Here is a 26,282-nt window from a genome sequence, read left to right as displayed (position 1 = left end):
GCACAGAAAGGTTAAATACACTGCCTTAAGCCACATATCTAGGGAGCACTCATGGATTTGAAGCCCCATAACAGGCATTGAAAACTGACTCTCCTAACCAAGATCCTACCACAGCAGCACAACAGGTTTGACTATATTGCCTGATCCTCGATGGTAAGAATACCTGTAGAAATGTGTCTCCATGACTGAACAGCTTGATGACATTGCACAAGCTGAGCACACCCACATAGCTACACCCTGGCCAGGAAGAGGACAGAAGCAGTGCCCTAGAGGCCTCCTGAGAGCCATTCAGTCACTAACCCCCACCCCAGGGTAACCGCTCCCTGGACTTGGAACAGCATCCTTGGTTTCCCCTTCAGCGTCGTGTTCTTGACCATCCCCCAGGACTGAGTCTGAACGTCAGTGGTAACGCCTCCCACTATGCACTGGAGGGAGGTAATGACAATAATAGTGACGGACTCTGTACTAGTAACACGATCCATAAAAAAACTGGAGGAGACTAGGGAAGACTGTCCAATTCCTTCTCTGGTCTAACTGGAGTTTCTTGACCAGGAGGCTAACTGTGCGTCCTCAAGGGACAGATATTCCTCTATCCTTTTGTCAAACATCCTTTTGGAGGTGGCCACTGTGTGAGCAAGTGTCACGGGGCTGTTTCAGTTGTGGGGTGGACTCCAGAGACAGTGGGAAGACCTGGGGAGGAACAGTTGGGAGCCTGGGCTCTGGGACTGACAGGGCTGTCCCAACACCTCAGGGGACCAGGAGTGGGGATTCAGTAAGTGGGAACAGCCAAAGTCCCCACCCTGAAAGAGACTCAGCTGTCCATGTGCTAGGAATCCACACTCCCCCACCCATAGACCAGCCCCCCCTTGGTCAGAAGCAAGCCTCGGTCTTCTCCATGCTGACATGAGGATCATGTTGTTTCTTATACTCGCAGAATCTAAGGCCTATACAGCATATAGTAGGTGCTCAAAAAAAGTGACAGTACCAAGATGCTATAGACAGAGTGGTCAAGGCTTTCATTCTGGGGCTTGTCCCCATCCAAGCTGGCTGACTGTGGGCAGGTACTGTCACTGAGCGTATTTCCTCCAGTGAAAGCTGGGGATTCCAGAGTTCTCTGTGCCTCGTTGGTTGTTTACATGAAGTAAGATGAGCAAAGGTCTCTGGCTTCAAGACACAGTGTGTGAGTCGAGGGCTGCTGAAACTCTGGCAGGTCCGGAGATCCTGGAGGTGGGAGGCCACACCCTCGTCCCCAGCTGTGTACTGCCTAGAAGCAGACCTGCATTAGACCAGCCTGGCCTGTGCTGGCCACTCTCTGCAGAGTGCGCCACCCCTAGTGCATTGGCTGAGGCTCTTTGGGACTCATGGATGCTTGGCCCACAAGACTGGATTCTTTTCACTTGAAATGTAAACTCCCAGTCCAGGCCACCCATGTCCTATAAACATCCAGCAGCAGAGCAGGGAGCGCAGGGGCCCTGGGGCACAATGTGTCTCTGGAACTGCTCAAGGCTGACCCTGTACTTTGGGGCTGAGAATAAAGAAGGGGCCTCTGTGTGTCCCCACCCCCTGCTCTGGGGAGCATCCAATTAGCCACATTCCTTCCGTAGCACACATGTCCTGCCTGGGATCTTTAGCAGCTGGGTCACGCCTGATATTTTGGGGGGCAGAGGAGGCATATACATGTGTATGTGCACACACACACATACTCTTTCCATTATCTCAACCCTGGTGGGACAACTTTCCTTCTTGGATAATCAGTAACTGTCATTGCTAGAGGAGACCTGGAGTCACTCACCTCCTTAAATGTTTAGACACAAAGCCCTTTTTATTTTGAAGTGATTTTAGACGTAGAGGAAGGAATGTTTTTTCACACCCTTCACCTAGACCCACCCCCACGCCCCACCTCTGTCCCTTTTGTCCAGTTTTTGCTGTTTTTTATTTTATTTTTTGTGTTGCTGGGGATTGAACCCAGGGCCTTGTGCCTGAGAGGCAAGCACTCTACCAACTGAGCTGTATCCCCAGTCCTCTTTGTTGTTTTTTAAAGCATTCGCTTCTTCTGGTCTCTGCTGAAGGCCACAAGCCATTTTACGGCCTTTTCCTTTCCCAGTCTCAGAATCCTCTCCCACTGTGTGGCTCCATATGGCCCTTCTCTGCTGCAGGGAATCTCCTGGTGCTTCTAAACACTGGCAGAGGCTATGCCCCAGCTCATAGCACTTCTCATTCACCTGGTCCCGGGGGCTGGAAAGCCTACTGTCCACCAATAAGGGTTTGCGGTCACTTGGACAATGTGTTAGGAACACCAGTGCTCTGCCCTTATCCGTTGAGATCATGATTCACTCAAGCCCTGGGTGACACTGGCTCTCAGTATTTACATCCCAGGGTAGTCTGAGGAAGGAGGTATACAAAGGCCTTTTGAGAAATCCTGGCTCTGTGTTATCTGCACATCAGAGACCCCTGATCTCCCTGTGTGTGCTCTCTTCTGAACTAGGCATAGTAGTGAACTTAACCTAGATTCCCACTGTTAGATCGTGGGGAGCCACTGAGAGTTCTAGAGGAGAGGAGGGAGGAGGCTAGGCTGTGCCATGCCAATGTTGGCCATCTGGCAGCAGTGAGAGGGATGGGGGATGGGGGTGACTGGTGGAGTGGGATAGAGCAGAACTGTACAGTGGCTAGGACTTGAGATTTTGATTTTGAAAAGCACAGGGCTTAAACTTGACCTCTACCACCTTTTGCCATGTGCATTTGGGCCAGTGTTAGGTGCTTCCTCAACATCTCACGATCATTCTAATTGCTACAAATTCTAACCATCACAACAGCTGTCTAGGGGAGGATGATTTTCCCAACGAGGAAGCCGAGGCTCAGGGACCACAGTTCACCCGTGCTGGAATGCAGGGGCTGAAGTCTCACCATGCCTGGGCAGTTGGGCACAGACTTGCCTTCTCTGTGACATGCTAGAGTCTTATGCAACCAGCCAGGACTTCTTTAAGAACTTGTCTCATGAGAGCCACCAAAGTGACAAACCAGCTTGGTGGCCAATAGCCAAGGATTCACAGTGCATGTCTTAAGCCAGACACCTGTCATTGTCCTGGTAGGGTTCTGCTCAGAGGTATATTTGATTCAGTGCTCAAGCGGCCTGGCAGGTCCCTGCCTGGTGAGAAGGATGCTCAGCTTTGCTCTTCAGCAAAGCTTCATATTTTGATTTGATGCATATCTGAATCCAAAGATGCTTCATATTTTGATTTGATGTTTATCTGAATCCAAAGCCTGCAATCTTCCATGCGCCCCGGCCCACCTTATTGAAAATGCATCTTATTTTGCAAGATGAACTGAGGGAGAACCCTGGACACCCTTCCAGAGAGTCTTGTGCTTGCTGTGGACAGAATAATGCCCCACCCCAACATGTTCACACCCTGGTCCCTGGAACCTGTAAATCTGTTACCTGACATGGTGAAAGGGACTTTGTGGGTATAATTAAGTGAAAGATTTGGGGATGGGAGATGATCCTGGATTATCCAGGTGACCAGCATCATCCCAAGGGAGTTTGTGATGGTGGAGAGAGGGCAAGGGATATGAGGTGGTGGCGGGCTACAAGATTCTGGGCTGCTGGCTTTTAAGAAAGCGATGGAGCCACAAGCCCAAAATGCAGGCAGCTTCCAGAAGCTAGAGAAGGAAAGAAAATGGATTCTGCTCTAGGGTCTCCAGAAGAAACGCAACCCTGTCAACACCTTGATTTTAGCCAGGTGAGACCCATTTCCAACCTCTGACCTCTGTAACTGAAAGAGAATAAACCTGTGTCTCAGGCCAAGAACGCAGCAGTGGCAGCTGCAGCACTCTCACCGTCTCTGATGGTGAAGCTGTGGAGTAAGGCCAAGCCGTCAAACCAGTGGTTGTATCTGCTCTCCCCCACCGTGTGCATGCCAGGCCCGTTGCGAAGCAGGGTCCCCTGAAGCCATGCTGGAATCCTGCCTGTTGAAGAAAGAATGTGGAGTTGCCAGGGAGAGGAAGGGGGATGGGGAAGCCCCACCCCGATCATTGCACCTACTTGTTTATTCCACAGATACTTCTAGAAAGTGCCTGGTATTTTGCTAGCACTGAAGTTACCAAGATAAATAGACATGGTCCCTGCCTTCAAGTTGCTCATTGTCCGTGGAGGAGACGGAAGAGGAGACACACAACATATTCTATGATAGGTAAGACTTTAGGCCCAGCAAAGTGTGCTGCATGGAACAGAACCTCCCCTGGGGGGTCGAGAGCAGGAGTGAGCAAGGGCTTCCTGGAGGAGGCAACCTAGCAGTCTTGAGGGAGAGTGTTTGCCTCACAAAGGCACAAGAAAGAACATCCTAGAGCTGTGCCATCCAACATGGCGGATGGCAACCCCATGTGGTGATTAAGCATGTAAATATGGCCAGTGAGAACTGAGATGTGCTGTAAGGATAAAACACACACTGGATGTCAAAAACAGTGTGAAAAAAAAAATATCTCACTTGCTATTTTTGCATATGATTTCATATGGAACTGATAATATTTTGGATATGTGTTAAATACACTATCTTTCACTAGTTTCCTTTTACTTTTTTGAATGCTAGAAAATTTAAAAGTACCAGCGTGGCATGCACCATATTCTGTTGGACAGTGAGCACTGGTCTAAGATAGGGTGCTACGGCAGACACGGCCAGTCCCCCACATAGGTCCCTTTGCATTCCTAACTTCCTGAGGGCTGCTTTCTGTTTTAGTGAACATGGCCTCCTGGGCAGGGGCCCAGCCTCAGCATGGCCTCCCGGGCAGGGATCCCCCACAGGCACAAACTTGGGTTGTCTATCACCAGCAGTGTCCAGCTGATTGGGCTCCAGGTCTGCACAAAGAATCAGAAGCCCTGTTTTCTGCTGGCTGCCTGGCCTCGGACAACTCACTGTCCTCTCCCATCTCAGTTTCCCCATCTGTGAAGAAGCGGGGCTTGAGCTAGAGCATGGGTCCTTCCACTAGAAGCACCAGGGGGCTTGTGAAGATGCAGACACTGGCTCCACCCCACACCATCTGGTCCAGTTGGGCTGGGGGAGCCCAAGATTCTGTGCTGCTGCCAAATGTCCAGGAGGTGGTGACCACACAGTCTCACAACCCTGCTTTGGAAACTGCTGCTCTAGAGAATCTTTGGAGTCTGTTCAGCATCTCAGGTTCTAAGATTCTTATTTTCTAAAATTTTCAAGGATTCCATGCAGTCACGGGTCATGAGTTATAAGGGGAGGTACAGTGACATGGCAAGAAGTTCTGGATCCTAGCATACAAAGGTTAGGGTCACAGGCTCTCTTCTTATATACAAAAAATTAATAGTAAATATTTATTTGTGTATTAAAATTTTATATTTTTTCAAATATAATATTATGTTTATTTATATTTCTCAAATATAAAATATATATGTCTTATAAAAACTTCAGGGAAATAGACCCAAATGTTTCCTTCTATGTTCTAATTTTCACTTACAAATTATACATATAATTTAATACTTACACACACAGAAAAGCATCATACATTGAATATTATCTTTGTAATTATGAAAAATAGGCATAAAAGCAGATTTTTTTCTTTTGAAAGGCTTCTAAGGCAATACTGCAGTCGAAAAAAATCCCAATGAACTTTCCATCCACAATCCATCTGTGGAGAGTCAGAAGCGCCAGGTGCCCAGGCTGCCCCAGCAGCTGTTTTCTGAACTGAGGGACTGCTATTACAGGGACCTGAGAGCTCAGAATCAGTAACAGCCCTTCAGAGTCTAGATAGGATGGTCCCAGGAAAGAGGCAACCCACAAGAGAAGAGAGCAAGAGAAATGGCAGAGGGAAAAAATGAGACTCAAATCCCGTTAAGAATGGTTCTTGACAGGGCCTCTCTACGTCTCTTATTGTATCTGCAGGTGTCCACAGGCTGAAGCCACACCTGTGGGCACCTGAGAGCAGTTCACATCAGGCTGCAGTGTCCTCCACATTGGCGTGTGCATGGGCAGGAGCTCGCACATGCTTATTTGCTTTATAAAATCAGTTTAGGATGCACACATTGCAAAACAGCATGCATTCAGAATAGCTCCATTTGCAGCCTGATGCCCTTGCGTATGAGGAACCGGAGCATTCCCAACACCTCTCTCCTGGAAATAGCGAGAAGGACTCTCTCTATCCCTGGAAATGGACTTACAATGTGTAAAAGCACATCCAGATCATCAGAGAGAATATGTCTGGATTATGGGTCATTTTGCCCCTACAGAATATCTCCCAGACTTTCCAAAACTAATTCACATTAAAGAAAACAGATGTCCGTCTAAGCAGAGTCAGTGGATGGTACAAAATGCTCACCTGTCACTTTGGCCTTCACGGGCTCCAGCTGTTCCTTCTTATTCTTTCCAAATATCAAATCCATCCTGCTGGCTGCAGAGCGAGGATTCACAGGGAACTGACCGCTTCTGTGCGCTCAGGAGCTGCTGCTCCTCCTCCTGCTTTGCCTTCAGGCCTTCCCTCCTCGCCGGTCTTTACATCAGGGTGGGTCCTGAAGCCACCCTCTCTCCTCTGAAGGCCTGGTGTCTGCTCTCACAAGGGAAGCTGCCGTGCTGGAGTTATTTATAAGACGTTCGGTCAAAGGTCAATTCCCAAGCCATGTGCCATGGCTAATCTTTAATCCTGTTAGTGTGTCCCCGACTCTCCCTCTCCCCTTTCACTTCTGGCTTATCCGAGGAAAGCTCCTTTCTGAATGGTGGAGAGAAAGCAGGGCATTCTGCTTAGTTAGTTGGCTGAAGTAATCTATCCCGAGTGCTGGAGGTGTTTATGATCAGAACAGAAAGGGACTGTGAGGCCCAGCAAAGGCGCCTGAGGACACTGGTCACACGCACGCCTGCTGCCCCGTGGGAAGAGCCTTCTGCAGAGTTGGGGAAGGGAGTTTTGGGCTTTGTTTTTAATAAGGAGCCCTGATGCTCCCCCAGTACAAATCATAAAGAACAACTTAATTCATTATTTTCTTTTTGGAAGAAGGAAAGATAAAAACGTGTCACACACCTGTTTAAAACATAAGGCCAGGGAACCAGAGACTTCTCAGGAACTGAAGAATAGTTAAAAAACCAGCTTCCTGGCCCATCAGGAGGGCAAAGAGTGACTGCATCCGACTCTAGAGTTTCCCAATACTCACGTATCTTGACGTGAGGCCATTGCTGTGCATCCACACTGAAGTTTCTGTGAGCATCAAGAGAAGAGAATGAACTCAAACTATTCAGGGAACAGCCATTCCCTATGGGTAGAGAGAAAAAGGCTGCGGTGTACCTGATTTAATCATCGCATAACGTCTACATGTGTTGAGACATCCCATGGAACCCCGTTCACGTGCAATTTTTATGTTTGATATATCAGTTAAAAATACATTTAATTAAAATAAAATAAAATTGTTTGAAGAGAAAGAAAAGGCTCAGTGCTGGCCTTGATGCAGCTGAGAATGGGCTGACACTTGAGTGTCCCCGCACGCTGTACCTCCTGCCCTGCTGCACATTCCAATCACCGGTGAGAGGTTGAAAGTGCCCAGGCTGGGCCTGGCTCAGACCCCTAGGACAGACCCCCTGACTCAGAATCTCTGAAGGTGGAGTCAACTACCAGAGTTGTCAAAACTGTCTCCCGATGATCCTAGCATGCGCAGAAGACATGGCGGAGCCCTGATCCAGGGAAAGAGGCCACATGTTCAAGCTAGTGGTAGATTTGAATTCCAGTCCATCCCTATTCTGTGTGTCCGCGTCATGTTTTCCTCTTTGAGTCTCCTTTTCCTTAACTGTGAAGCGGGGTGTGATGATCAGTCTCAAGGCCACTGTAAATCAAGGGTCTAGCTAAAGACCCTGCCCCAGAGAGCTGTCAATCCATGTCATTGCCCTTTTCTCCCATTCTCTTAGAAGACCCTTCCCTTTGACCCATGTGCCCAGAAAGCTGAATAATAACCTGCCAGTTTATTCCACAGTTGGGTCTTAACACGGGCCTCCTCATCAGGGCTTTTGCTCCTAGCTTGTTAGAGCTGCGTCTTGTGTGAATGTCTGGCATACCCTGAGGGCCGGGCCGGGGTAGGGTGATACTGCCACGAGTGGGAGAAAGCCCCGGGCTTGGAGATTGGAAGGCCTGGGTTTGCATCTCAGACTGAGATCTAATAACTGCAATAACTGTCACATTACCCTTGGGAGCCTTGCTTTACCTTGCAAAACCGGGATGGAAATGCCCTTGTCACAGGGCTGGTAGGGAGGACACAGCGAAGTTAAACAGGTGAAAACATAACCATGTTTTTCTTCCTTGCCCCTCTTTGTAAATTCAAAAAAGCCATAGCCTCTGTCCACAGAGTACTGTGAGTCAAGTTCCTTGCAAAACCCTTACCTGCTCAGCTCACTCTGGCCTTCTGCTGACCCATGAGATGAATCCTCTTGGCACTGTTCTAGAAATGAGAGAACACAGAGAAACCAACCGTTTGCCCCAAGTCACAGCAACAAAGAGATTGAATTAGAAAGCAAAACTGGTAGCCTGGCTTCAAAGTATACACCGATGATTCCATACAGCTCTGAGGCATGAGGGATATTGGCTGGATTTTTACTGAATGAAGTAATGGACAGATTCATTGATGGGGATAGACCCCAAGAAGACAGTCTTGGGTTGATATTATTGCATCATTTATGATACCAATGATAAGTTCTCTTATTTAGGCCCCCACCACAACCCAGGGATAATACATGGTTAGATAAAGCTATTTTTTTAAATAGTGGTGATAATAAGTTGATCCTAATGACTGATATCTGTATAAGTTTGCTCCAGCTGTCATAATAAAATACCCCAGACCGAGTGACTTAAATTACAAGAATTTATCTTTTTACATTTCTGGAGGCTCAAAGACCAAGATTGAGGTGTGGACGGGATGGTTTCCCCTCGGCACCTCCCCTCAGCCCCGTGTCCTCACATGATCTTTCCTTTTGTGCGTTGCCTGGTTTCTCTCTGTGTGTCCAAGTTTTCTCTTCTCATGAGGACACCCGTCAGACTGGGTTAGGGCCCACCCTAATGACCTCATTTCAACACAATCTCCCTTTGAAAAATCCATTTCTAAATGGTCACATGTTGAGGTCCTGTAGGTCAGGAGCTTCACTGAATAAATTTGGTCTGGGAACAAAGGTTGGTGTATGATAATGTCATTAGGAATCAACAATTAAGGGAAGATACTTTGACTGCAGGTAGCAGGACATCTGCTGAAACCCCAAAGATGTGCATTTACCTCAGTCACGTAGCTATCTGGAGCTTGACATCCTGGGTCCCTTGGAAGCCCATCTGGGTCATTCTCTGGTCAGTGCCTGTTCCCAACTTCCACAGGGCCATCCTCCAAGGGTTGGCTTCTCATTTTTAGGTTGTTCAGGTTTGGCTACAAATGATTGTCTCTGCTCCAGGAACTGGGTCCTCACAAGTGGTGTGCAAAAAGCAGAGAGGCAAGGTGGGGACAAAGGAGGCCTTTTTTCCCCCTGACATGTCTCATTTTATGCTGGAGGACAATCTTTCCCAGAGTGCCTTGAGCAGGTTTTCTCTTACATCCCATTGGCTGAACTGCATCAGGTGACCATCCTTGGGCCAATCCCTGGCAAAGAGGAACAGAACAGTCTTGATTTCCTTAAGCTCATTGATGGTCTCTTCTGGGGTGGCAGGTTGTCACTCAAATCTGGTTTTTATGAGCAAAGAAACAGAAGGGATGGCTTGGGATAGGCAACTACAATGTCAGCTGGAGGCAGAATATCACTCATCCCCACATCCATTCATTCAAAAATTTATTGAATACCTACTATCGGTTGGAAACAGAGTGCGGAATAAACCAGGGGAAAAAATTCTGTGCCTTCCTGGAACTGACACCTGCAGTGTGCCAAGTTCTGGAAATGTAGAGGTGACTGTCAGACCGACCTCTTAGACCCCCATGTTGATCTTTTTGTTTGGGATCCAGGTTGGGTGCACTTTCCCAAAGGGGCTGGGTGCCCTGTAGAGGTTCTCCTGATGCCACAAGAGCAACAAGAAGCAGCCACTGATCTCTTCCCAAGGAGCCTGGCCCCACAGCTCTGCCCCTGTGTTCTGCATCTTTACTGATCTGGGGAGAGTGGAATGAGGGATATGTTCCCGGGGAGAGCAGTCTCCTAGCCTGTTCCCCCCCCCGCCCCCGTAACCCTCTTTGCTGTGTGCCTACATGCACCATGGGATGTGTCTTGTGTTCTATGGGCAGTGTCTCATTTCAGCCCTCCATGGCCCTACAGGGCAGCATTAGAAATCCTACTTTTATAGCCTCACAGTCGTGACGCAACTTGATCGCACTGAGAGCATCTCCCTCCCCACTACACACAAAAGCGCTTCCCCACCTTTCAGAGTGGCTGGTTGAGGCAGATGAGTGGATAAGGGAGCAAGGGGCTACTGTTTCTGTAATGCAATTGCTTCCTTAAAAGGGGCCTGAAAACTGACCAGTGTGCAAGAGGCTGGGGCAATGGGAACCAAGAAGGAAATGGCACATCTTATGCAAGAGTCCTGGTTACTCAGTGCTGAGTAACAAATCTCCCCCAAACGTGCTGGCTTAAAACCACCACTGTGTTTATTCTCTCACACTTCTGTGGGTTGGCTGGCATGTCTGGGCAGCTCCTCTGCTTCCAGGGCTTGCGGTCCTCACACAGCTGCTGGTGAATGACTAGGAGGTAGGTGGGGGCCTAGGCCTCTCTCTCTCTCCCTGTAGCCTTGGGATCTGTCCTTGCCCCCTCATGAGTCTCTCCAGCAGGAGCAAAGGCTCCCAAAGTGGGCACCTAAAGAGAGAGGAGCACAAGCATCCAGTCTCCATCAAGGCCAAACCTAGAACTGAAACAGATTCCCCTCCACGGCTTCCTATCATTTGGCACCAGTCACTGGGCCAGCTAAGAGCCAGTGGGGAGGGTCTGCTCATGGGCAGGAATATGGGGTCTGACCAGGCAGGTCCTCTGGGCTACCTCTGGGGACTAGCTGCCCCACAGATGCTTAGCATTTGAGCCTCAGCCTGCCACTTACTTACTTGCTAAATTTCTGAGCCACTCACTCAAATCTTAGACCCTCGGTTTTCTGATCTCTAAAATGGGAATTATAACACCTGTTTCACTGGCAGACTGCAAACTTAAACAGTGTGAACTCTGTGATTGTGTCTGTCATAGATGCTTTAAATATAGTAGGAGTTCATGTCATATTCCTTTCCCCTCTTTTCTTGGAAAAGGGAAAAACTATATATATATATATATATATATATATATATATATATATATATATATAATGATTGAATATACTAATTTTTTAAGTAGTTACAATGCACTTAATAGGGCCTGACACTGGAAGGAAACCAGATACCGATGACCTACTCGTGTATTTTAAGTTTCTTTAGCTGGCTGTTACCCAGGGAGCAATGACCAGCAGCCAATCCTGATGCTCTGGGGGATGGCACAGGTAGGAAGTGTCCAGGTGTCTCAGGAGGGAGAACTTACCCAGGCTGTGAACTGTGAAGAAAGGTGTCCTGGAGGACAGGGTGCCCTGCTGAGCCCTGGAGAGTGAGAAGAATTTGGATGGGTCAAGAGCACGGAGTGGAGCTTCTACGCAGAAGGACCAGTGTGAACCATAAGCCACTTTAGCAGCGGGACAGCAGGGAGGTGGCTGGCTCTGCAGGGACCTGGGGAGAGGAGGATAATCACAGGCGCTGTTCAGGGCGAGTTACCCATGCATCATGCTTTTCTAAGCCTGTTACTTGTACAAACCCACATCCTCCTATGATAATCCTGAGCTCAGGTGTTTTGCCCCATTTTACAGAGGGAAAGGGAGGCACAGAGAAGCTAAGTGGACTTTGGACACCAACAGCCTGACTCCAGAGTTTGGACTGGCAACCATGTTTGTCTCCACTACTGCTGAGATAGTGTCGAAAGTTTATAACAACTTGGCTTTTATACCCCAGGCAATGGAGTACTGAGTCAAGTAATGACACTCTGCTAAGGCACACAGGAGACACTCAACTGTGCTGTCCAACACAGCAGCCACTAATCACAGTGGCCCTTTCAGCTTAAATATAAATTAATGGCATTAAAATTAAATTTAAAATCTAGTTCCTGGCTCACACTAGCCACATTTCAAGGGCTCCTGGGCTTCCATGTTGAACAGTGCAGACATAACATTTCCAGAAAGTTCTATTGGCAGTGCTGAGTAAGGAGAGCTGCTAAGATGGCATTATATGTGACTAAGGGGGTCAGGCAGTTTTGACTGAATGACAAGCCAACCAGAGGTGCAATGTCAGAGAAGCCTGTGGCTGACAATGGTGAACATGGAATGAGTCCCTGTGCTCATCCATTCATCCGTTTCACAGTATGGAGTGCCCCCTGTGGTCAGGGGCAGTTCCTCTTCACAGGTATCACAACCCCCAGAGGAAGGAGTGGGGAATCGTCCGAGGTCGGAGGTGCATGGTGATGAGAGGAAGGTTTCCTGCAAGGACCAAAGCTTGACCCAAGACCTGAAGGGTCACTAGGCATTGGCCAAGTGGAGAAGGTGGGAAGAAAGGTCCCACTAATGGCAGCAGCTGGTGCAGAGTCAGCGGCATCACCCAGCATGGCGGCCACATATGGCTCTGGGTGAGGGGAGGGTTGGGGGTGCTTCGTGTAAGGCTGTGGAAAGAAGCAGAGAGGTGAGAAGAAGCCAGGAGAAGATGGCAGGTGGGAAAGGGAGAGAGGGGAAAACAGGAGGAACAGAGAGAGAGGAGGTTGACATTCCACAGAGGCTCCGGGCTCTCCAGGTCACATGCCAGCTCAGGTTGGCTACATGCCTCAGCAGTCGCCCAGAGATGGCAGAGTGGAAGGCCTGGCATGGAGTCACACACAGTATAGAGTGCCCCCTGTGGTCAGGGAGGTGTGAGATAGTCAAGGCAAGTGGGCAGCCTCGCCTCCTCCTTTTGGGAGGGAGGAAGAACATGAACCTCGAGGCTAATAAAGGCACAGAGTTCACACAGGGCACCCCAGCCCTGGGCAGGGCACAGGTCGCGTCTTCTCACCCTTGCACATTTACCCCATCTCATAGGAGAAGCAGCTGAAGCTGGGTGAGATTGTGCCCTTGGCCAGAGATGGCACACCCTGTGGCAGGAGGTGGAATATTTCTCTCCAGCTCCTCCAACTTCAGTAATTTTGGGAAAGAGTCGGGGAGATGGCTCCCCTTTCTTCAGATCACTTATCACACAGGGTGGCTGAGCCTATAAAATAGTCATGAGGTTAAGAAGTAACAGCTGAAATCAAAAAGAGAAGTTTTAGGGGCTATAAAAAAAAAACCCCAACAGCCTTATTTTGCAATTCTGTATCTCTTGTTACAAAGTTTTATTGCCTAAAATAAGTTAATATTTCCCTTTTGGAGATAATGTTATCATATCTAAATTACTTTGCAGTTTTCCAATTAAGTTAATGTCTAAATCGTGCCTCTAATTAGCCAGGGTGATAAACAGACAACATTGATCTCAGACAGTTGGGTTCAAGGTGACAGGGAAAGTAGTCCCCACAGAGGTGACAGTTGCCGCTGTGAAACTACCAGTCTCCCTAGAGCTCCTGGAGAGAAAACTGCCCAAACCAAAGGCCCTAAGTTATGCTCTCGGCATTTAAGAGGATCCACTAGTTTTACAAAATCCTCCTGAGCAGCAGAGACTAGTATCATGTTGATTATTAGAGACAGAACAACTAGGAATCCTGGCTGCTGACACAGCTCAGTGAATTCAAAGTCTAATAAGGGAGACAGAAAGGCAAATAATAATGATAAGACAACAATATGCCACACTTAGGAAGTAGAATCAACCAGATTGAAATGCAGACGGTATGACTGGAAGAAAAAAAGAATGTCTTCTTATACCCAAGGTGGAAAGTTTCCATTTCCCATCCTGTACTTTAAAGTCCAGTCTGTGACACTTGACAAAGATTCAGTTTAAAAAATGACTCCCAGCTTAGAGCCTGGACTACAACCCCATCATATCTACCTCTTAAATAATTGTTAAGATTATTCCTCTCTTCCAGCCCACCAGCCCCTGTCCTCACTATTTTTAACCTCTTTGGAACAGCCTCCTCATGGGCCTCCCTACCTCCAGTCCCACCCCTTCCAATCCATCTTCCCCACTGCCTCCAGGTAACCTGGTTGAGCTCAAACCTGATCCTGTCACGTGTCACCCTCCTTTGTAAAATCTAAACAGTTGCAGGCACATAGTAGGTGTTCAACAAGTATTTAGTGAATGAATGAAGAAATGCTTGCATGAATGGCCTGCTATATAGTCATTTGGTTTTGGTGTCCTAGGGCTGCCATAGCAAACTACCACAAACAGAGGCTTTAAACAACAGAAATTTATTCTTGGTTCTGGAGGCCAGAAGACCAAAATCAAGGTGCCAGCAGAATTGTGCTCCTGTGGACTCTGGGGGAAGATCCTCACTGCTTCTCTCGCTCTGCTGATCGCCTGCAGTCCTTGGTGCACCTTGGCTCATAGACACATCACTCTGATCTCTGCCTTTACTTGCCGTGACATCCTTCCCTCAGTATCTCTGTGTCTCTGTGTCCAAATTTCCCTCTTCCTCTAAGGATGCCAATCATGGGATTGGGGCCCATTCTATTCCAGTGTGACCTTAACCTGATGACATCTGTAAATACCCTGTTTCCAAATAAGGTCATATCCACAGATCTCAGGGAGCAGGACTTCACCAGATCTGTTTGAAGGACATTCAGTGGAAAGGAGCTCAGCCTCCACCTTGACAATGTGAAAACCCATTCATGACCCAGGAAAGAATGAGTGTCCAGTGCTGAGCAGAAGTGCAGGATGTATAGGGAACCAATCCCACACACAAGGGGAACCAGGAAATACCTGTCTTCAAGGGAACAGGACCCACAGGATGGGAGAACTCATAATTCTTTTGAATGTGTTGTCTTTTTGATCTAAAGGAGGGCAGAGATTCTATATGATCAACAAATTCTATAGGAAACTACCAATTCCTATAGAGGTAGTTTCTGGAGACCTTCCCAAATACATTGCTTGCACTAAAATTCTTGTCTTTGTTGGCTTCTGGGGAACCCAAGTTAAAATGGATTTTTACATCCCCAGACTGGAATGTAAAGATCCTTCTAGTTCTTTTTGCCCCCATCCCCTATTGAAACAAATCTCTGTCTTTCTGCTTTCCTGTCGTTGATGCCACTCGGAAGTCCTGAGAACTGATCAGATCATTAGAAGCATCACATATGGGACCAGCTATGTCCTGCTTACTTTCAGTGTGAGCTTCAAGGACACAAAGGTTAAGGGACACTGAGAACTGACATCACCAAGACCAATTCCCTGCCCAGGAGCCTGCAATTCATCAGAATGTAAAGAATGTGCAGATGGAATTTAGCCCACAGATCTGCATTTGTTATCGAATGTCTGCAAGCTTGTGTTCCTTTAGGGATATAAATTAAGCCTGTGAGATACATTATCACTGCGTGTGGCCTTCCACATAGTTTTCTAATGGAAGTCATTAGAAGTTTGGCCTCCAGAGATAAGAGGCCAGTTCTGTCCAGCCTTGCTCCAGCCTGTGAGTCAGTGATGATACTTCCTCCTGCCTGGGTGCCTGCCCATCCCCCCTTTGGCTGGCAAGACCATTCCAGAGGGCTTGGAGGGGTGTCCAGGAAAGGAGGGAGGCCTAGGGTCAGTCCAGCCAGCTGCGAGATGGGGCCAAGCAAATGTTCATTGAATCTTTCTATGAGCCAACCATGGGACAGAGAGATAAAGAGAAGTTGTCTTTCCCCCAGGAAGCTCTCTGAGTAAAATAACCTGAGTGTCCACCAATGGAAGATGGACAAATGAAATGTGATCCATTCCATGGAGCCATAAAAAGGAATAAAGTGCCCCCTAGAGCAGGGATAAAGCTTGAAGGCCAGAAGGGAAACAATAGACACAAAACATGACATTGTACGATTCCATTTATATGGCACATCCATAGAAACAGGAAGTAGTTTGGTGGTTGCCAGGGACCAGGGCAGGGAAATAGAGCCCTGTCAGAGCAAAGTGACTTCTTAAAATCAGACACTGTGTACTCCAAAGTCTCTGGCCACACGAGAAACTGTCTACCTGACACATTTTTTGGAAATTCCAGGGTCCCGCCACCCTGCACGGCTCCCTTCTCTTACTCAAATGACTTACTTACTTCTTACATGGACCAATTCATCCAGCTCTGGGTTTTGGTTAATAAAGTGGTTTACCAATCACTCCCTTGGTGTGTCTCTAATCCTAACCCAAATGGGCCCATGCTGGTATTTTCTAAAGAGAAAGTTTTCAAAAGGAACTCTGGCGCTAGCAGTTGGGAGTTTTTTTCCCACCATTAAAGTAATATTAGTAATTTGGTCAAATTTAATTAATTTTGAACAACTGATGTTATTTGGGCAGGCAAACAAAGACCCAAGGTGGGGATGTGTAAATTCTACAAAATCATCCATTCAGTGATTATTTGGGGAAATTACCGAGTATTCCTAAAAAAATAGGAGGCACTGACTCAGGAAGAACCTCAGAACAGGATAGCCAGGGGCAGAAGCCAGACATATCACACCATACTGAGTGATCCCATTTATGTGCGGTGTTCAGAAGGGGCAAATCCACAGGGGTAGGAAGTAAGGAATGCTTTTCAGGAGATGGGAGGGAGAATGGGAAACGGGTACCTTTTGGAGTAATGAACGTCCTCAAGTTGATAATGGTAAAGATTGTTCACCTGGTGAATAGACTAAAGATCACTGGACCAAATACTTTAAATGAGCCAATTGTATGGTAGGTGAATCATATCTCAATAAAGCTATTGTTTTAAAAAGAACAAGGAAACTCACAGAGAAGACAGATCATATGCAGCAAGTTCTACAAAACTCACAAAGGAGCTTTTGAGCTGAGCCTTAAAAGATAAGGAGATGGTCAGAGAAAGGCTGGGGGCAAAGATATCCCTGGCAAAGGGGATAGAAAGATAGGTGCACAGATATAATGAAGGAAGGTCACAGCCATGGATTGTGGTAGCCAGGAGGAACTATGATGTTGAGCTTGTGGAAAATGACGGGGCCATGAGATTATTTTTTTTAAAACAAGAATACTATTTTTGTACAGGTAATACATTTGCATGTTCAAAAGAGAAAAGTTGGAAAAGGATGGTCAACAAAACAAAAGTTTCCCTCCCTCCTATGTCTCCCAGGTACCTAATTCTTTCCTAGATGATCACTATTGCCAGTATCTGGTATGTTCTTTATGAGATATATCACTCACATTCAAATATTTATGTTTTATACATAATGGGATTAGGCCACATACAGTGTTCCATATTTTGCTTTTTTCCTTGTTCTTTTTAAAACAATAGCTTTATTGAGATATGATTCACCTACCATACTTTAAATTGGCTCATTTAAAGTATTTGGTCCAGTGATCTTTAGTCTATTCACCAGGTGAGCAACCTTTACCATCATCAACTTGAGGACGTTCATTACTCCAAAAGTAATGAGTGTTTTAAACTTTTTTTTTAGCTGTTGATAGACCTTTATTTTATGTATATAAATGCGGTGCTGAGAATCAAACCCAGCGCCTCACACATGCTAGGCAAGTGCACTACCACTGAGCCCCAGCCCCAGCCCCCCATATTTTGCTTTTAACATGAACAAGAATCTTAGAGAAACTTCCAAAATTTTATCACTTTTTTTTTATTGGTGCATTAGAGTTGTACACAATGGTGGGATTTGTTGACACATATTCATTCAAGTACACAGTACAATTTGGCCGATATAGTTCCTCAGTATTTACCCCCACTCCCACCCCCTGTTCCTTTCCTTTATTCTATTGGAGATCCTTCCATATTCGTCTAGGAAGGAGGTTTTGTTTTTAAAAGGGTTTATAGGATATGCCACACTTTGTTAACCAGTTTCCTATCAGAAAAACTTCCAGTTTTTGTCCTGTACAAAATTTTGTAGTGAGTAACCTTACACATGACATTTCACAAATGTATGAAATGATCTGTGGGTAAAATTCCAGAAGTGGACTTGCTGCCTTATAGAGTTTGTGCTTTTAAAATCTTGATAGATGTTGTCACACTGCCCGCTATCATATCAATTTATACTTTTCCTCTGCAGGGAGAGAGAAAGCCTATTTCCCCACATTTTGAGGGGTGTGTTTGGAAATCTTGTCAGGGGCCAGGCTATACAGAGACTTTATACAAAGCTAAGAAGTCCGAATTTGACCATGAACCCTGGAAACCCAGTGAAGGCCTTAGGTAAGGGTGGGCAGGTCTGTTTTGAATAGTTTATTTTCGTGATGAAATCAAATAAATTTTGTAGGCCCATTTTTATTCTCCAGCAAGTGAAAGAGAATGAGTGAAGATGTGATGAATCAGAAGGGCCCAGTTGTTCACTAGGACGTCAGCCATGAGGGGAGAGGGCCGTTATCACTCGAGCACAGCTGCTGCTCTGGACAGCAGGATGGCATCTGAGCCCTGGGTAGTTTTTTGCTGTCCGGTAACTCTTAATTTTCCTGCCAGTTTTCTTGTATCACATATTACCCACATGCTGATGGCTTATCCTGAGACGTCAGGCCCTCAGGTAACAGCATAGCATGAATAACAAGGAGCTTTTATCAAGCACCAACAGGTGACCAGATGACAAGCAGACAGGTGATAGAACTGCTTGATCTCTCTCCAGAAGATCTCTGTGAATCAGCCAGCTTCCGAACAGGCCATGAACAAAGAGCGGGGTGAAGCAAAAACGCAGACACATTCACCTTGAGTCTTTGTTTTTTTAAACAAAAAGAGCTGTTGTTGTTTGATGCAAGGAAAGAAGGGATGATGGATGGTAGATGGTTGTAAAGGCCCCAGAGTATGAAAGGTCCCAGAGCAAGCTCAGCCATCGGTTCCAGCAGTGGTTCCATCATGAGTGTGACACACTTGCTACTCCTGGGGCTGGCTCTGAGGCTTAGGCTCATCATTGCTAATCCAGAAGAGGGCAGCTTTTGCTCTAAGAGCCAAGTGGCCTTCAGAGATGCTTGTTATGAATTTGTGTCACTTGGACACACCTTCCGTGGTGCCCAGAGCTGGTGCGAAGGGCAGGGAGGCCATTTGGTCTTCATTCGTGATGAAGGTACTCAGCGGTTTCTTCAGATGCACATCTCCCAGGACAGAGAATGGTGGATCGGACTCACAGGGACCTCGGTGCACAATGGAACCACAGGAGGTAGGCGCTGTGATAGTTGTTTTATGTGAATCAAATAAAATAATTCACGTACAGGACCCAGCACAGAGTCTAGCCACAAAGCTGACAGTCTAGAAATGTCCATTTCTTTGCATGCACTTCCCCCCACCCCCGCCCAGTGCTGGGGATTGAGCCTAAGGCCTCACACATGCTGAGCTGCATCCCCAGCTCTGCATGTACCTAATATTAATGCCAGTTAGAACTTCTTCAGTTTCTTGCTAGAATGGTGCTGGACATTATCCTGAGTGCTTCATGGCCATTATCATGCTGATCCATACGATAAAAATGAGAAAATTGTCATTCTCCTCATTTTACAAATGAGAAAACAATCTCCAAAAATAATGAGATAGCTATTTTCAAAGTGCATTCAATGCTTTCCCCCAGTTGTTAGGAAATGAAAGCAGGCCAAGTGCTCAGCACAACTCTGTTCACATTAGATGGTCACATCTTAATGGTCCTTTTAGAGACTATCTCTGCTCTCATGTGTGGGGCTCCTGCCGCAAACCTGCCACATCCTGGCACGGTTGTGAACGTCTGTTTCAAACATAATTTACATGCAGCTAAGGGAGCCAGGTCTACTAAAGTCCCCTAAGGGATACTGTATAGCAGTTTCAGAAAATGATGTAGGTCTACTAGGTTGATATGTAGCAACCTGCAAGATGTAATGTTAGTTATGAAAGAGGAGCTGGAACACTGTGAGCAATATGATACTGTTTACACAAATGGATTTCAGGCACTCATAAATACTGATATGTGCTTAAGATTCATTAAGAACAATTTACAAAAAACCTAATAGTGGGAGCAGTTTTGTAGGCTGGGAGAGGGAAGATATTTGCATTTTGCACTACTTTATAGCACTTGAAGCTTTAAAAAATTGTTGCATGGATTTATTTTCTTTTTAAAATGGATAATTATACTCTCCAAGTCTTACTAGTAAAATTTTCTTATATTTTAGAGCTCACGAATATCTTTGAGACTCTTTCTCTCTCTCTCTCTCTCTCTCTCTCTCTCTCTCACACACACACACACACACACGCACACACACACACACACACATACACACCCTACCTCTTCAAGGGCTGCAGCAGGCTTTTCTGTGCTGAGGGGTCCTGAAGTGATTCAAACTGCTTGCATCTTAACTCAGCCACATGCATCTGACCAGAACCCTGCTAGTGTGTGGAACACCTGTGAACATCCACGGCACCCTCCTGGGCTCTATCTCTCTGATCATGGGAAATGATCTAAAATGAAAGGGGAGCATCATTTATTGAGTTGGACCACCCTCTACGGGCTGTGCACTCTGGTGTCCCGGTTCTTAAGTCTGACTGTTGGAAGCTAATGGCAAGGCTGTGCCCCTCTTCTAGTATGGGGACGAGAGCCTTTACCCACCTATGTTGGCTGAGCATCTATGGCATCCCAGGATTTGAGCTGGGGCAAGCCCTCCACGTAGAGAAGAGGGGTTCCCGCCAATCCTAGCCACCATGTTCCCATCCCAGGGCCCGGGACCTGGTTGGACACTTCGAATGTGAGCTACAGCAACTGGCAGCAAGGGCAGGCCACACCTGCCCCTGACACCTGTGGCTACATCGGGAGAGGCCCTTCCTCCCAGTGGGCTGCCTCTGATGACTGCACCCAGGCCTTGGCCTTTGTCTGCGAGTTTGGTGAGCTGGCCCTGTCTGGGCTCCCTCCTCCCGGCCTCTGCCTGCCCGCTCCATGCAGCTTTGCCCCTCCTTCTTCTTCAGCTTCCCTTCCTTCTTGGCCTCTGGCTTCTCTTGGTCTCTCCTCTCCTCTCTCCCTGTTCTCCTTCTCGGTCTCTCCTTGTACTTCTGTGGTGTTCCCATCCCCCTTTCTCTTTGGTGCCGTGGCTCCATCTCCCTGTCCCCCTGTTTAAGAGCTTATTAATCTTTTTCTGATCCCGCCTCTGTTTGTCCAGGGCTTTCTCCTTTCGTCTCCCATGCCCCCCAACCCAGGTGCTCTGCATCTCTGTGTCTTGCTTCCTCTTTGCAGCTCCCTGCTCTCTCCCCTGTCCTGGCACCTCACAGCCCTGCCCAGCTGCTCTCCATCTCACTGTGAGCCCCCTAAAGCATCACCTTCCCTTTGCCACAGGGGTTGGTCAGAGCCTGGCCTGTGGTGGCCTCAATGCCACCATGCACTGTGGCTCAGGAGAGGTCATCCAGATCCAGGATGCCTTCTATGGGCGCCAGACCCCCTATTATTGTACCCAAGAAGACCTGCCTCCTTCGGATCTGGAGAAGGATTGCAGCTGGGTCAGCGTCAAGGACGAGGTGGCAGGTAGGGCCCCTGGCTCCTCCCACCTCCTGGGTCTATAGCATGGCCCTCACTATCCTTGGAGCAGGTATGGGTAGAGGCTATGCTGAACCCACCTCCTGGTTCTCTGCGACTCTCCTCGTTGTTTCAGCAATCCTGACTGTGGCCCCAAGGAGGAAAGGCCTCAGCTGGACAGGCTGATGCATGGGATCTCTTCACCAAGGCACACCGGGACAGACAGGGAGGTCCCCTCAAAGGCTCTCCTGCAAGTTTTGGAGACATGGCAGCTACATCCAGGGAACACTCTAGAGGAGAGCCCTGTACCCCACTGGAGGAGATCCTGAGGGCCCCCAAAATCCATCTATATGTACCTGCCCTGGTCACTTGCCCATTCATTTGACCAATAAATATATATTGAGAACCAATATTGTACTATGCACTATCCTGGGCTCTGTGGATACAGGGATGAATCAATCTGTTTTCTAAAGAGGTCAAAGTCCAGAGGGGAGACATATGTGTTGGTGTTGGTGATTAACTATAGTGTGATAAGTGCTACATCAGAAGGGAGCAAAAGGCACTACAGATTTGCTCATGCATAGTGCTACTCTGCAGTCCAGTATACATGCAGTTCCTAACTCAGATTGAGGGATGTCTCTAACCGGGTTGCATCAGAAATCACACTAGGGAGCTAGGGTTGTAGATCAGCGCTAGAACACATGTGTCACATATGTAAGTCTCTGGGTTTGGTCCCTAGTAACACACACACACACACACACACACACACACACACCCCACACAACTCAAGAACCAATTCTTACAAATGTTTTGAGCCGGGTGCAGTGGCACATACCTGTAGTCTCAGCTACTTGGGAGGCTAAGGAGGACTCTGGAAGTTTGAGGCCAACCTGTCTTGAACATAGTGAGACCCTGTCTTGAAAAAAGAAAAGGAAGAAAGACAGATAGGAAAGAAGGAAGGAAAAAAAAACCCACAAAGTTACCGTGTGTCTTTCTACAGAGGGAATTTAATGCAAGGAATTGGTTCCTGAGTCATGGAATTTCTGAGAAGCCAAACAAGGGTTGTCACATTACCCTGATCCCTGGACCTATGGCCTGGGGAGACACCATGCCTGTGAGTGTGTTAACTGACAGAGCACAGGGGCTCTGCAGATGTGACTAAATTGCTAGTCAACTGGTGTTAGGCAAGTGAGATTATCCGGGATTATCCATTTGGGCATAATCTGAACATGTAGGCCCTAAAAAGCAGAGAACTTTCTCTAGCTAGAAGCAGAAGAGAGAGTGGGAGGTGAAGTCAAAGAGAGTCCAGCAGTGAAACAGAATTGATGTGCTGCTTCTGGCTTTGGAAGTGCAGGGCCACATGCAAGAGAAACCTCCAGGATCTGGGAGCTGAATTCTGCCAACAAAAATAATGTCAGAATCCGACTCTTCCCAGAGTCTTCAAAAAGGAGAGTGGCCCTGCTGATTCCAGCTCTGTAATACCCGAAGTAGAGCCCAGCCCAGCCCAGCCCAGTCAAACTTCTCACCCCAAAACTGTGAGATAATAAATCCATGTTGTTTTAAGCTGCTAAGTTTATAGTAATGTGTTCTAGTAGCGGTTGGATATGAACAAGCTCTCTTCCACTGTGGCCTACGTGGGAACCAGTGGACCAGGGACTTTGAGAAATGTGGGCCCCTGCAATGTGGAGCAGGGTTGGGCAAGCTTGGGTCATGGGGCAGGGGTGAGCAGGGGCCTCGGGGCTAAGGGTCCAAGGACTAGCCAACTTTCTATTGGCGATGAGGCAGGAGGTGACCAGGAAAAGCACAGGTGTGGGCTTGGGGAATGGGAGGGCGTGTGCAAAGCCCTGCAGGCAGAGGGCTCAGTGGTGCAGGGACTGCAAAGTGTGCAGCCAGTTCCAGCATAGGTGAGAAGGGGACCTGCCCAAGGACCCTGGACTAGATCCCAGTGACTACTGGAAAGCACTGGAGGATCTGAGCAGAAGAGGGACATGGAGTTTGTTTTAGAGACACCCTCAGGTGGCTGTGAGTTCAGGTGAGGGCTGGAAGATGGAGAGGCCTAGGTGCTAGAGGCAAGTGGTCCCGGGGCCAATGGGGAGAAAAGTGTGGATTCTAGAGACACATGGGGTTGGCCACTGATGGGAAACCAGGATGACCATGGCTTGGGCCTTCTGGGTCTGGAGGTGGGTGGGTGGGTGGGTATGCAGAGAAGGAGGCCAAGAGAGTGGGGAGCAGCAGCAAGGATGTGGAGAGAAAGAGCTGATGAGTGTCCCAAGGCTGCCAAAATGGAGTCCTGCATACTGCGGGGCTTTGAACAACAGAAATCTATCCTCTCACAGTTCTGGAGGCAGGAAGTCCAAAACGAAGGTGCCAGCAGGGCTGTGCTCCCTCTGAGAGCTGTAGAGGGCACTCCTTGCCACTCTTGGGTTTTGGATACATTGTTCCAATCTCTGCTTCCATTTCCACATGGTGTTTTCTTCTTGTGTGTCTTGTTGCCCAAATTTCCCTCATCCTGCAAGGACACCAGTATCGGATTAAGAGCTCACCCTAATGACCTCATCTTAACTTAATGACATCTGTAAAGACCCTATTTCCAAATAAGGTCCCATTCACAAGTTCCAAAGGTTAGGACTTCAATATATCTTTCTGGGGAACACAATTTAGCCCATATCAGGGATCAAGACCTCACTTTGGTGTAGGAGGAGTCTGACCCTCTCCAGAGACAGTAGCACAGGAGATGTAGGCTGGGGAGTGATGGACGCCTGGGTAAAAACCAGGTACAGGAAACAGAGAGCACAGGGGAGGAATTCAGGTCCAAGGGGGCATGTGGCAATCCAGTGGGGGTTTTCCCTTCCCTGGCTAAGCAAACACATAGGCATAGGTTTTTGAGTGGCAAAGGAGAACCTGGATGTACAGGCACTGTCATCCAGAGCCCGAGGATATTCTCGGGCCACAGGGCCTGCCTGACCCTCTCTCTCAGGCTGCTTGGCAGGCTTCTAATACATGGGCAGGAGGGAGAGGTGTCAGATGATCCTGGTGTGGGGTCTCCATACTCTTCCCTTTTGCAGACATATGGATCCCCGATAGACACAGGATTCCTAATCTCTCCCCCTCTTGTTGACTCCAGGCTGTAGGCTTCTACTTTAGACCATCTGGCTAGGTGCTGGTGGGCCAGTGGTTCTCAAAGTGTGGTCTGTAGGCCAGCAGTATTGACATCATCTGGGAGCTTGTTAGAAAAGCAGGATCCTAGGTCTCACCCAGACCTGCTGAATCCAAATCACTGAGGGTAGGCTTTGGAATTCCGTGACTTCACAAGCCCTCTGGAGGATCTGAGGCATGCTGAAGTTTAACCAATGCTCCAGACCTGAGCTGCTAACGGTCAGGAATCTTACCTTCCTGTCCCCTTACCTCACCCAGTGCCTGGTCTTTGGCAGATGCCAATGGATGTGTGTTGGGTGGGTGGGTGGCAGGTAAAGGAATGGATGAATAGTAACCAATCTCTGCGGATGTCTGTTCTTGTGTCTTGCACATCATCCCTGCTGCTGCTGGGACTTGGATGCTTCTCAGGCCAGTGCCAGGGGCTGCAGGCATGCCAGGTAGCAGCAGATGAGACCTACTTTGGAGATCTGTGCCCCACTCAGGGCAGCTACCTATGGGTGCAGTACCAATGCCAAGAAGGTGAGTTTCCCTCTTGCTTGGGTGTAGGAATGGTTCTCTTTTTTTAATATTTATTTTTCAGTTTTTGGCTGACACAACATCTTTATTTTATTTTTATGTGGTGCTGAGGATCGAATCCAGCGCCCCACACATGCCAGGCAAGCGCGTTACTGCTTGAGCCACATCCCCAGCCCCTGGAATGGTTCTTATTTCCATAGCATGTCCAGCTTCCCCCTGGAGGAAGCACAGCAGTTCCTATGTGGGTGCTGAGAGGCTTCCTTACCAAAACAGCTTCCCTGTAGCTTGACCCCCCAACCCCCAGGCTGGCTTCTTAGGGTAAAGCATTTGCAGCTCCTACTGCAGAAGTTAAACAGAAAACAAAGAAATGTTAACCCCAGGACCCTTCATTAAATTTCAGGTTGCTTGATTTGGAAGGAACCAAAGGATCTCTCACTTTAAACAGTACAAATCTTGAGGGTTGGGGTTGTGGCTCAGCGGCAGAGCTCTCACCTAGCACGTGCAAGGCTCTGGGTTCAACCCTCAGCACCACATAAAAATAAATAAATAAAGGTATTGTGTCCAACTACAACTAAAAAACAAATAAATATTTTAAAAAATACAAATTGTGAAAGCCACAAAAATCAATCCACAATATCACAATTTATAAAAGCTTTTTAGGGGCTGAGGTTGTAGCTTAGTGGTAGAGCACTTGCATCTCATGCATGAGGCCCTGGGTTCAATCCTCAGTGCCACATAAAAATAAGTAAATAAAGATATTGTGTCCATCTACAACTAAAGAAATTTAGGAAAAAATAAAAGCTTTATAAATTAAAAAGGAAAAAATATTCCCTTCAATTTGACAATCCTGTTCCCCATAAGGAAACACTATTAATTATTTAGAATAGAAACTTTCCTGCTTTTTAAAATGTTTGCATAGACATGGCTATGTATGAATGTATTTGCCTATATTTTTTATAAAAATATATCATGTGAAACATAGTGGTCTACAACTTAGTTATTTTTTAAAAAAAAATTTTAGAGGAGAGATCCTTACCAGTGGGAGTGCTGGATCACAGTGTGTGTGCATTTAAAGA

General features: G+C 47.4%; 3 protein-coding genes across 5 annotated transcripts in view; 1 reads left to right on the top strand and 2 right to left on the bottom strand.

Annotated features, from left to right (window-relative positions):
* Bco1 (beta-carotene oxygenase 1) overlaps positions 1 to 6,397 on the bottom strand; it is a 30,097-nt gene extending 23,700 nt beyond the window's left edge. The window contains exons 1-2 of the mRNA XM_076839062.2: positions 6,334 to 6,397; positions 3,835 to 3,963 (exon numbers count right to left, since the gene is read on the bottom strand). Of these exons, the coding sequence (XP_076695177.2) occupies positions 3,835 to 3,963; positions 6,334 to 6,397 (193 nt within the window). The remainder of the gene's footprint in view (positions 1 to 3,834; positions 3,964 to 6,333) is intronic.
* Positions 1 to 26,282, bottom strand: part of Gan (gigaxonin) — a 383,888-nt gene that overhangs the window by 102,930 nt on the left and 254,676 nt on the right. The gene's annotated exons all lie outside the window — the stretch shown is intronic.
* Positions 18,933 to 26,282, top strand: part of Pkd1l3 (polycystin 1 like 3, transient receptor potential channel interacting) — an 81,925-nt gene continuing 74,575 nt past the window's right edge. For all 3 annotated transcript variants that reach the window (XM_076838826.2, XM_076838825.2, XM_076838827.2), the window contains exons 1-4: positions 18,933 to 19,233; positions 20,748 to 20,912; positions 21,358 to 21,543; positions 25,099 to 25,209. In XM_076838826.2, the coding sequence (XP_076694941.2) occupies positions 18,933 to 19,233; positions 20,748 to 20,912; positions 21,358 to 21,543; positions 25,099 to 25,209 (763 nt within the window). The remainder of the gene's footprint in view (positions 19,234 to 20,747; positions 20,913 to 21,357; positions 21,544 to 25,098; positions 25,210 to 26,282) is intronic.

Source organism: Callospermophilus lateralis, chromosome 18 (genome assembly GCF_048772815.1).
Source record: "Callospermophilus lateralis isolate mCalLat2 chromosome 18, mCalLat2.hap1, whole genome shotgun sequence".
NCBI lineage: Eukaryota > Metazoa > Chordata > Mammalia > Rodentia > Sciuridae > Callospermophilus > Callospermophilus lateralis.
This window is presented reverse-complemented; position numbering and strand designations above follow the sequence as displayed.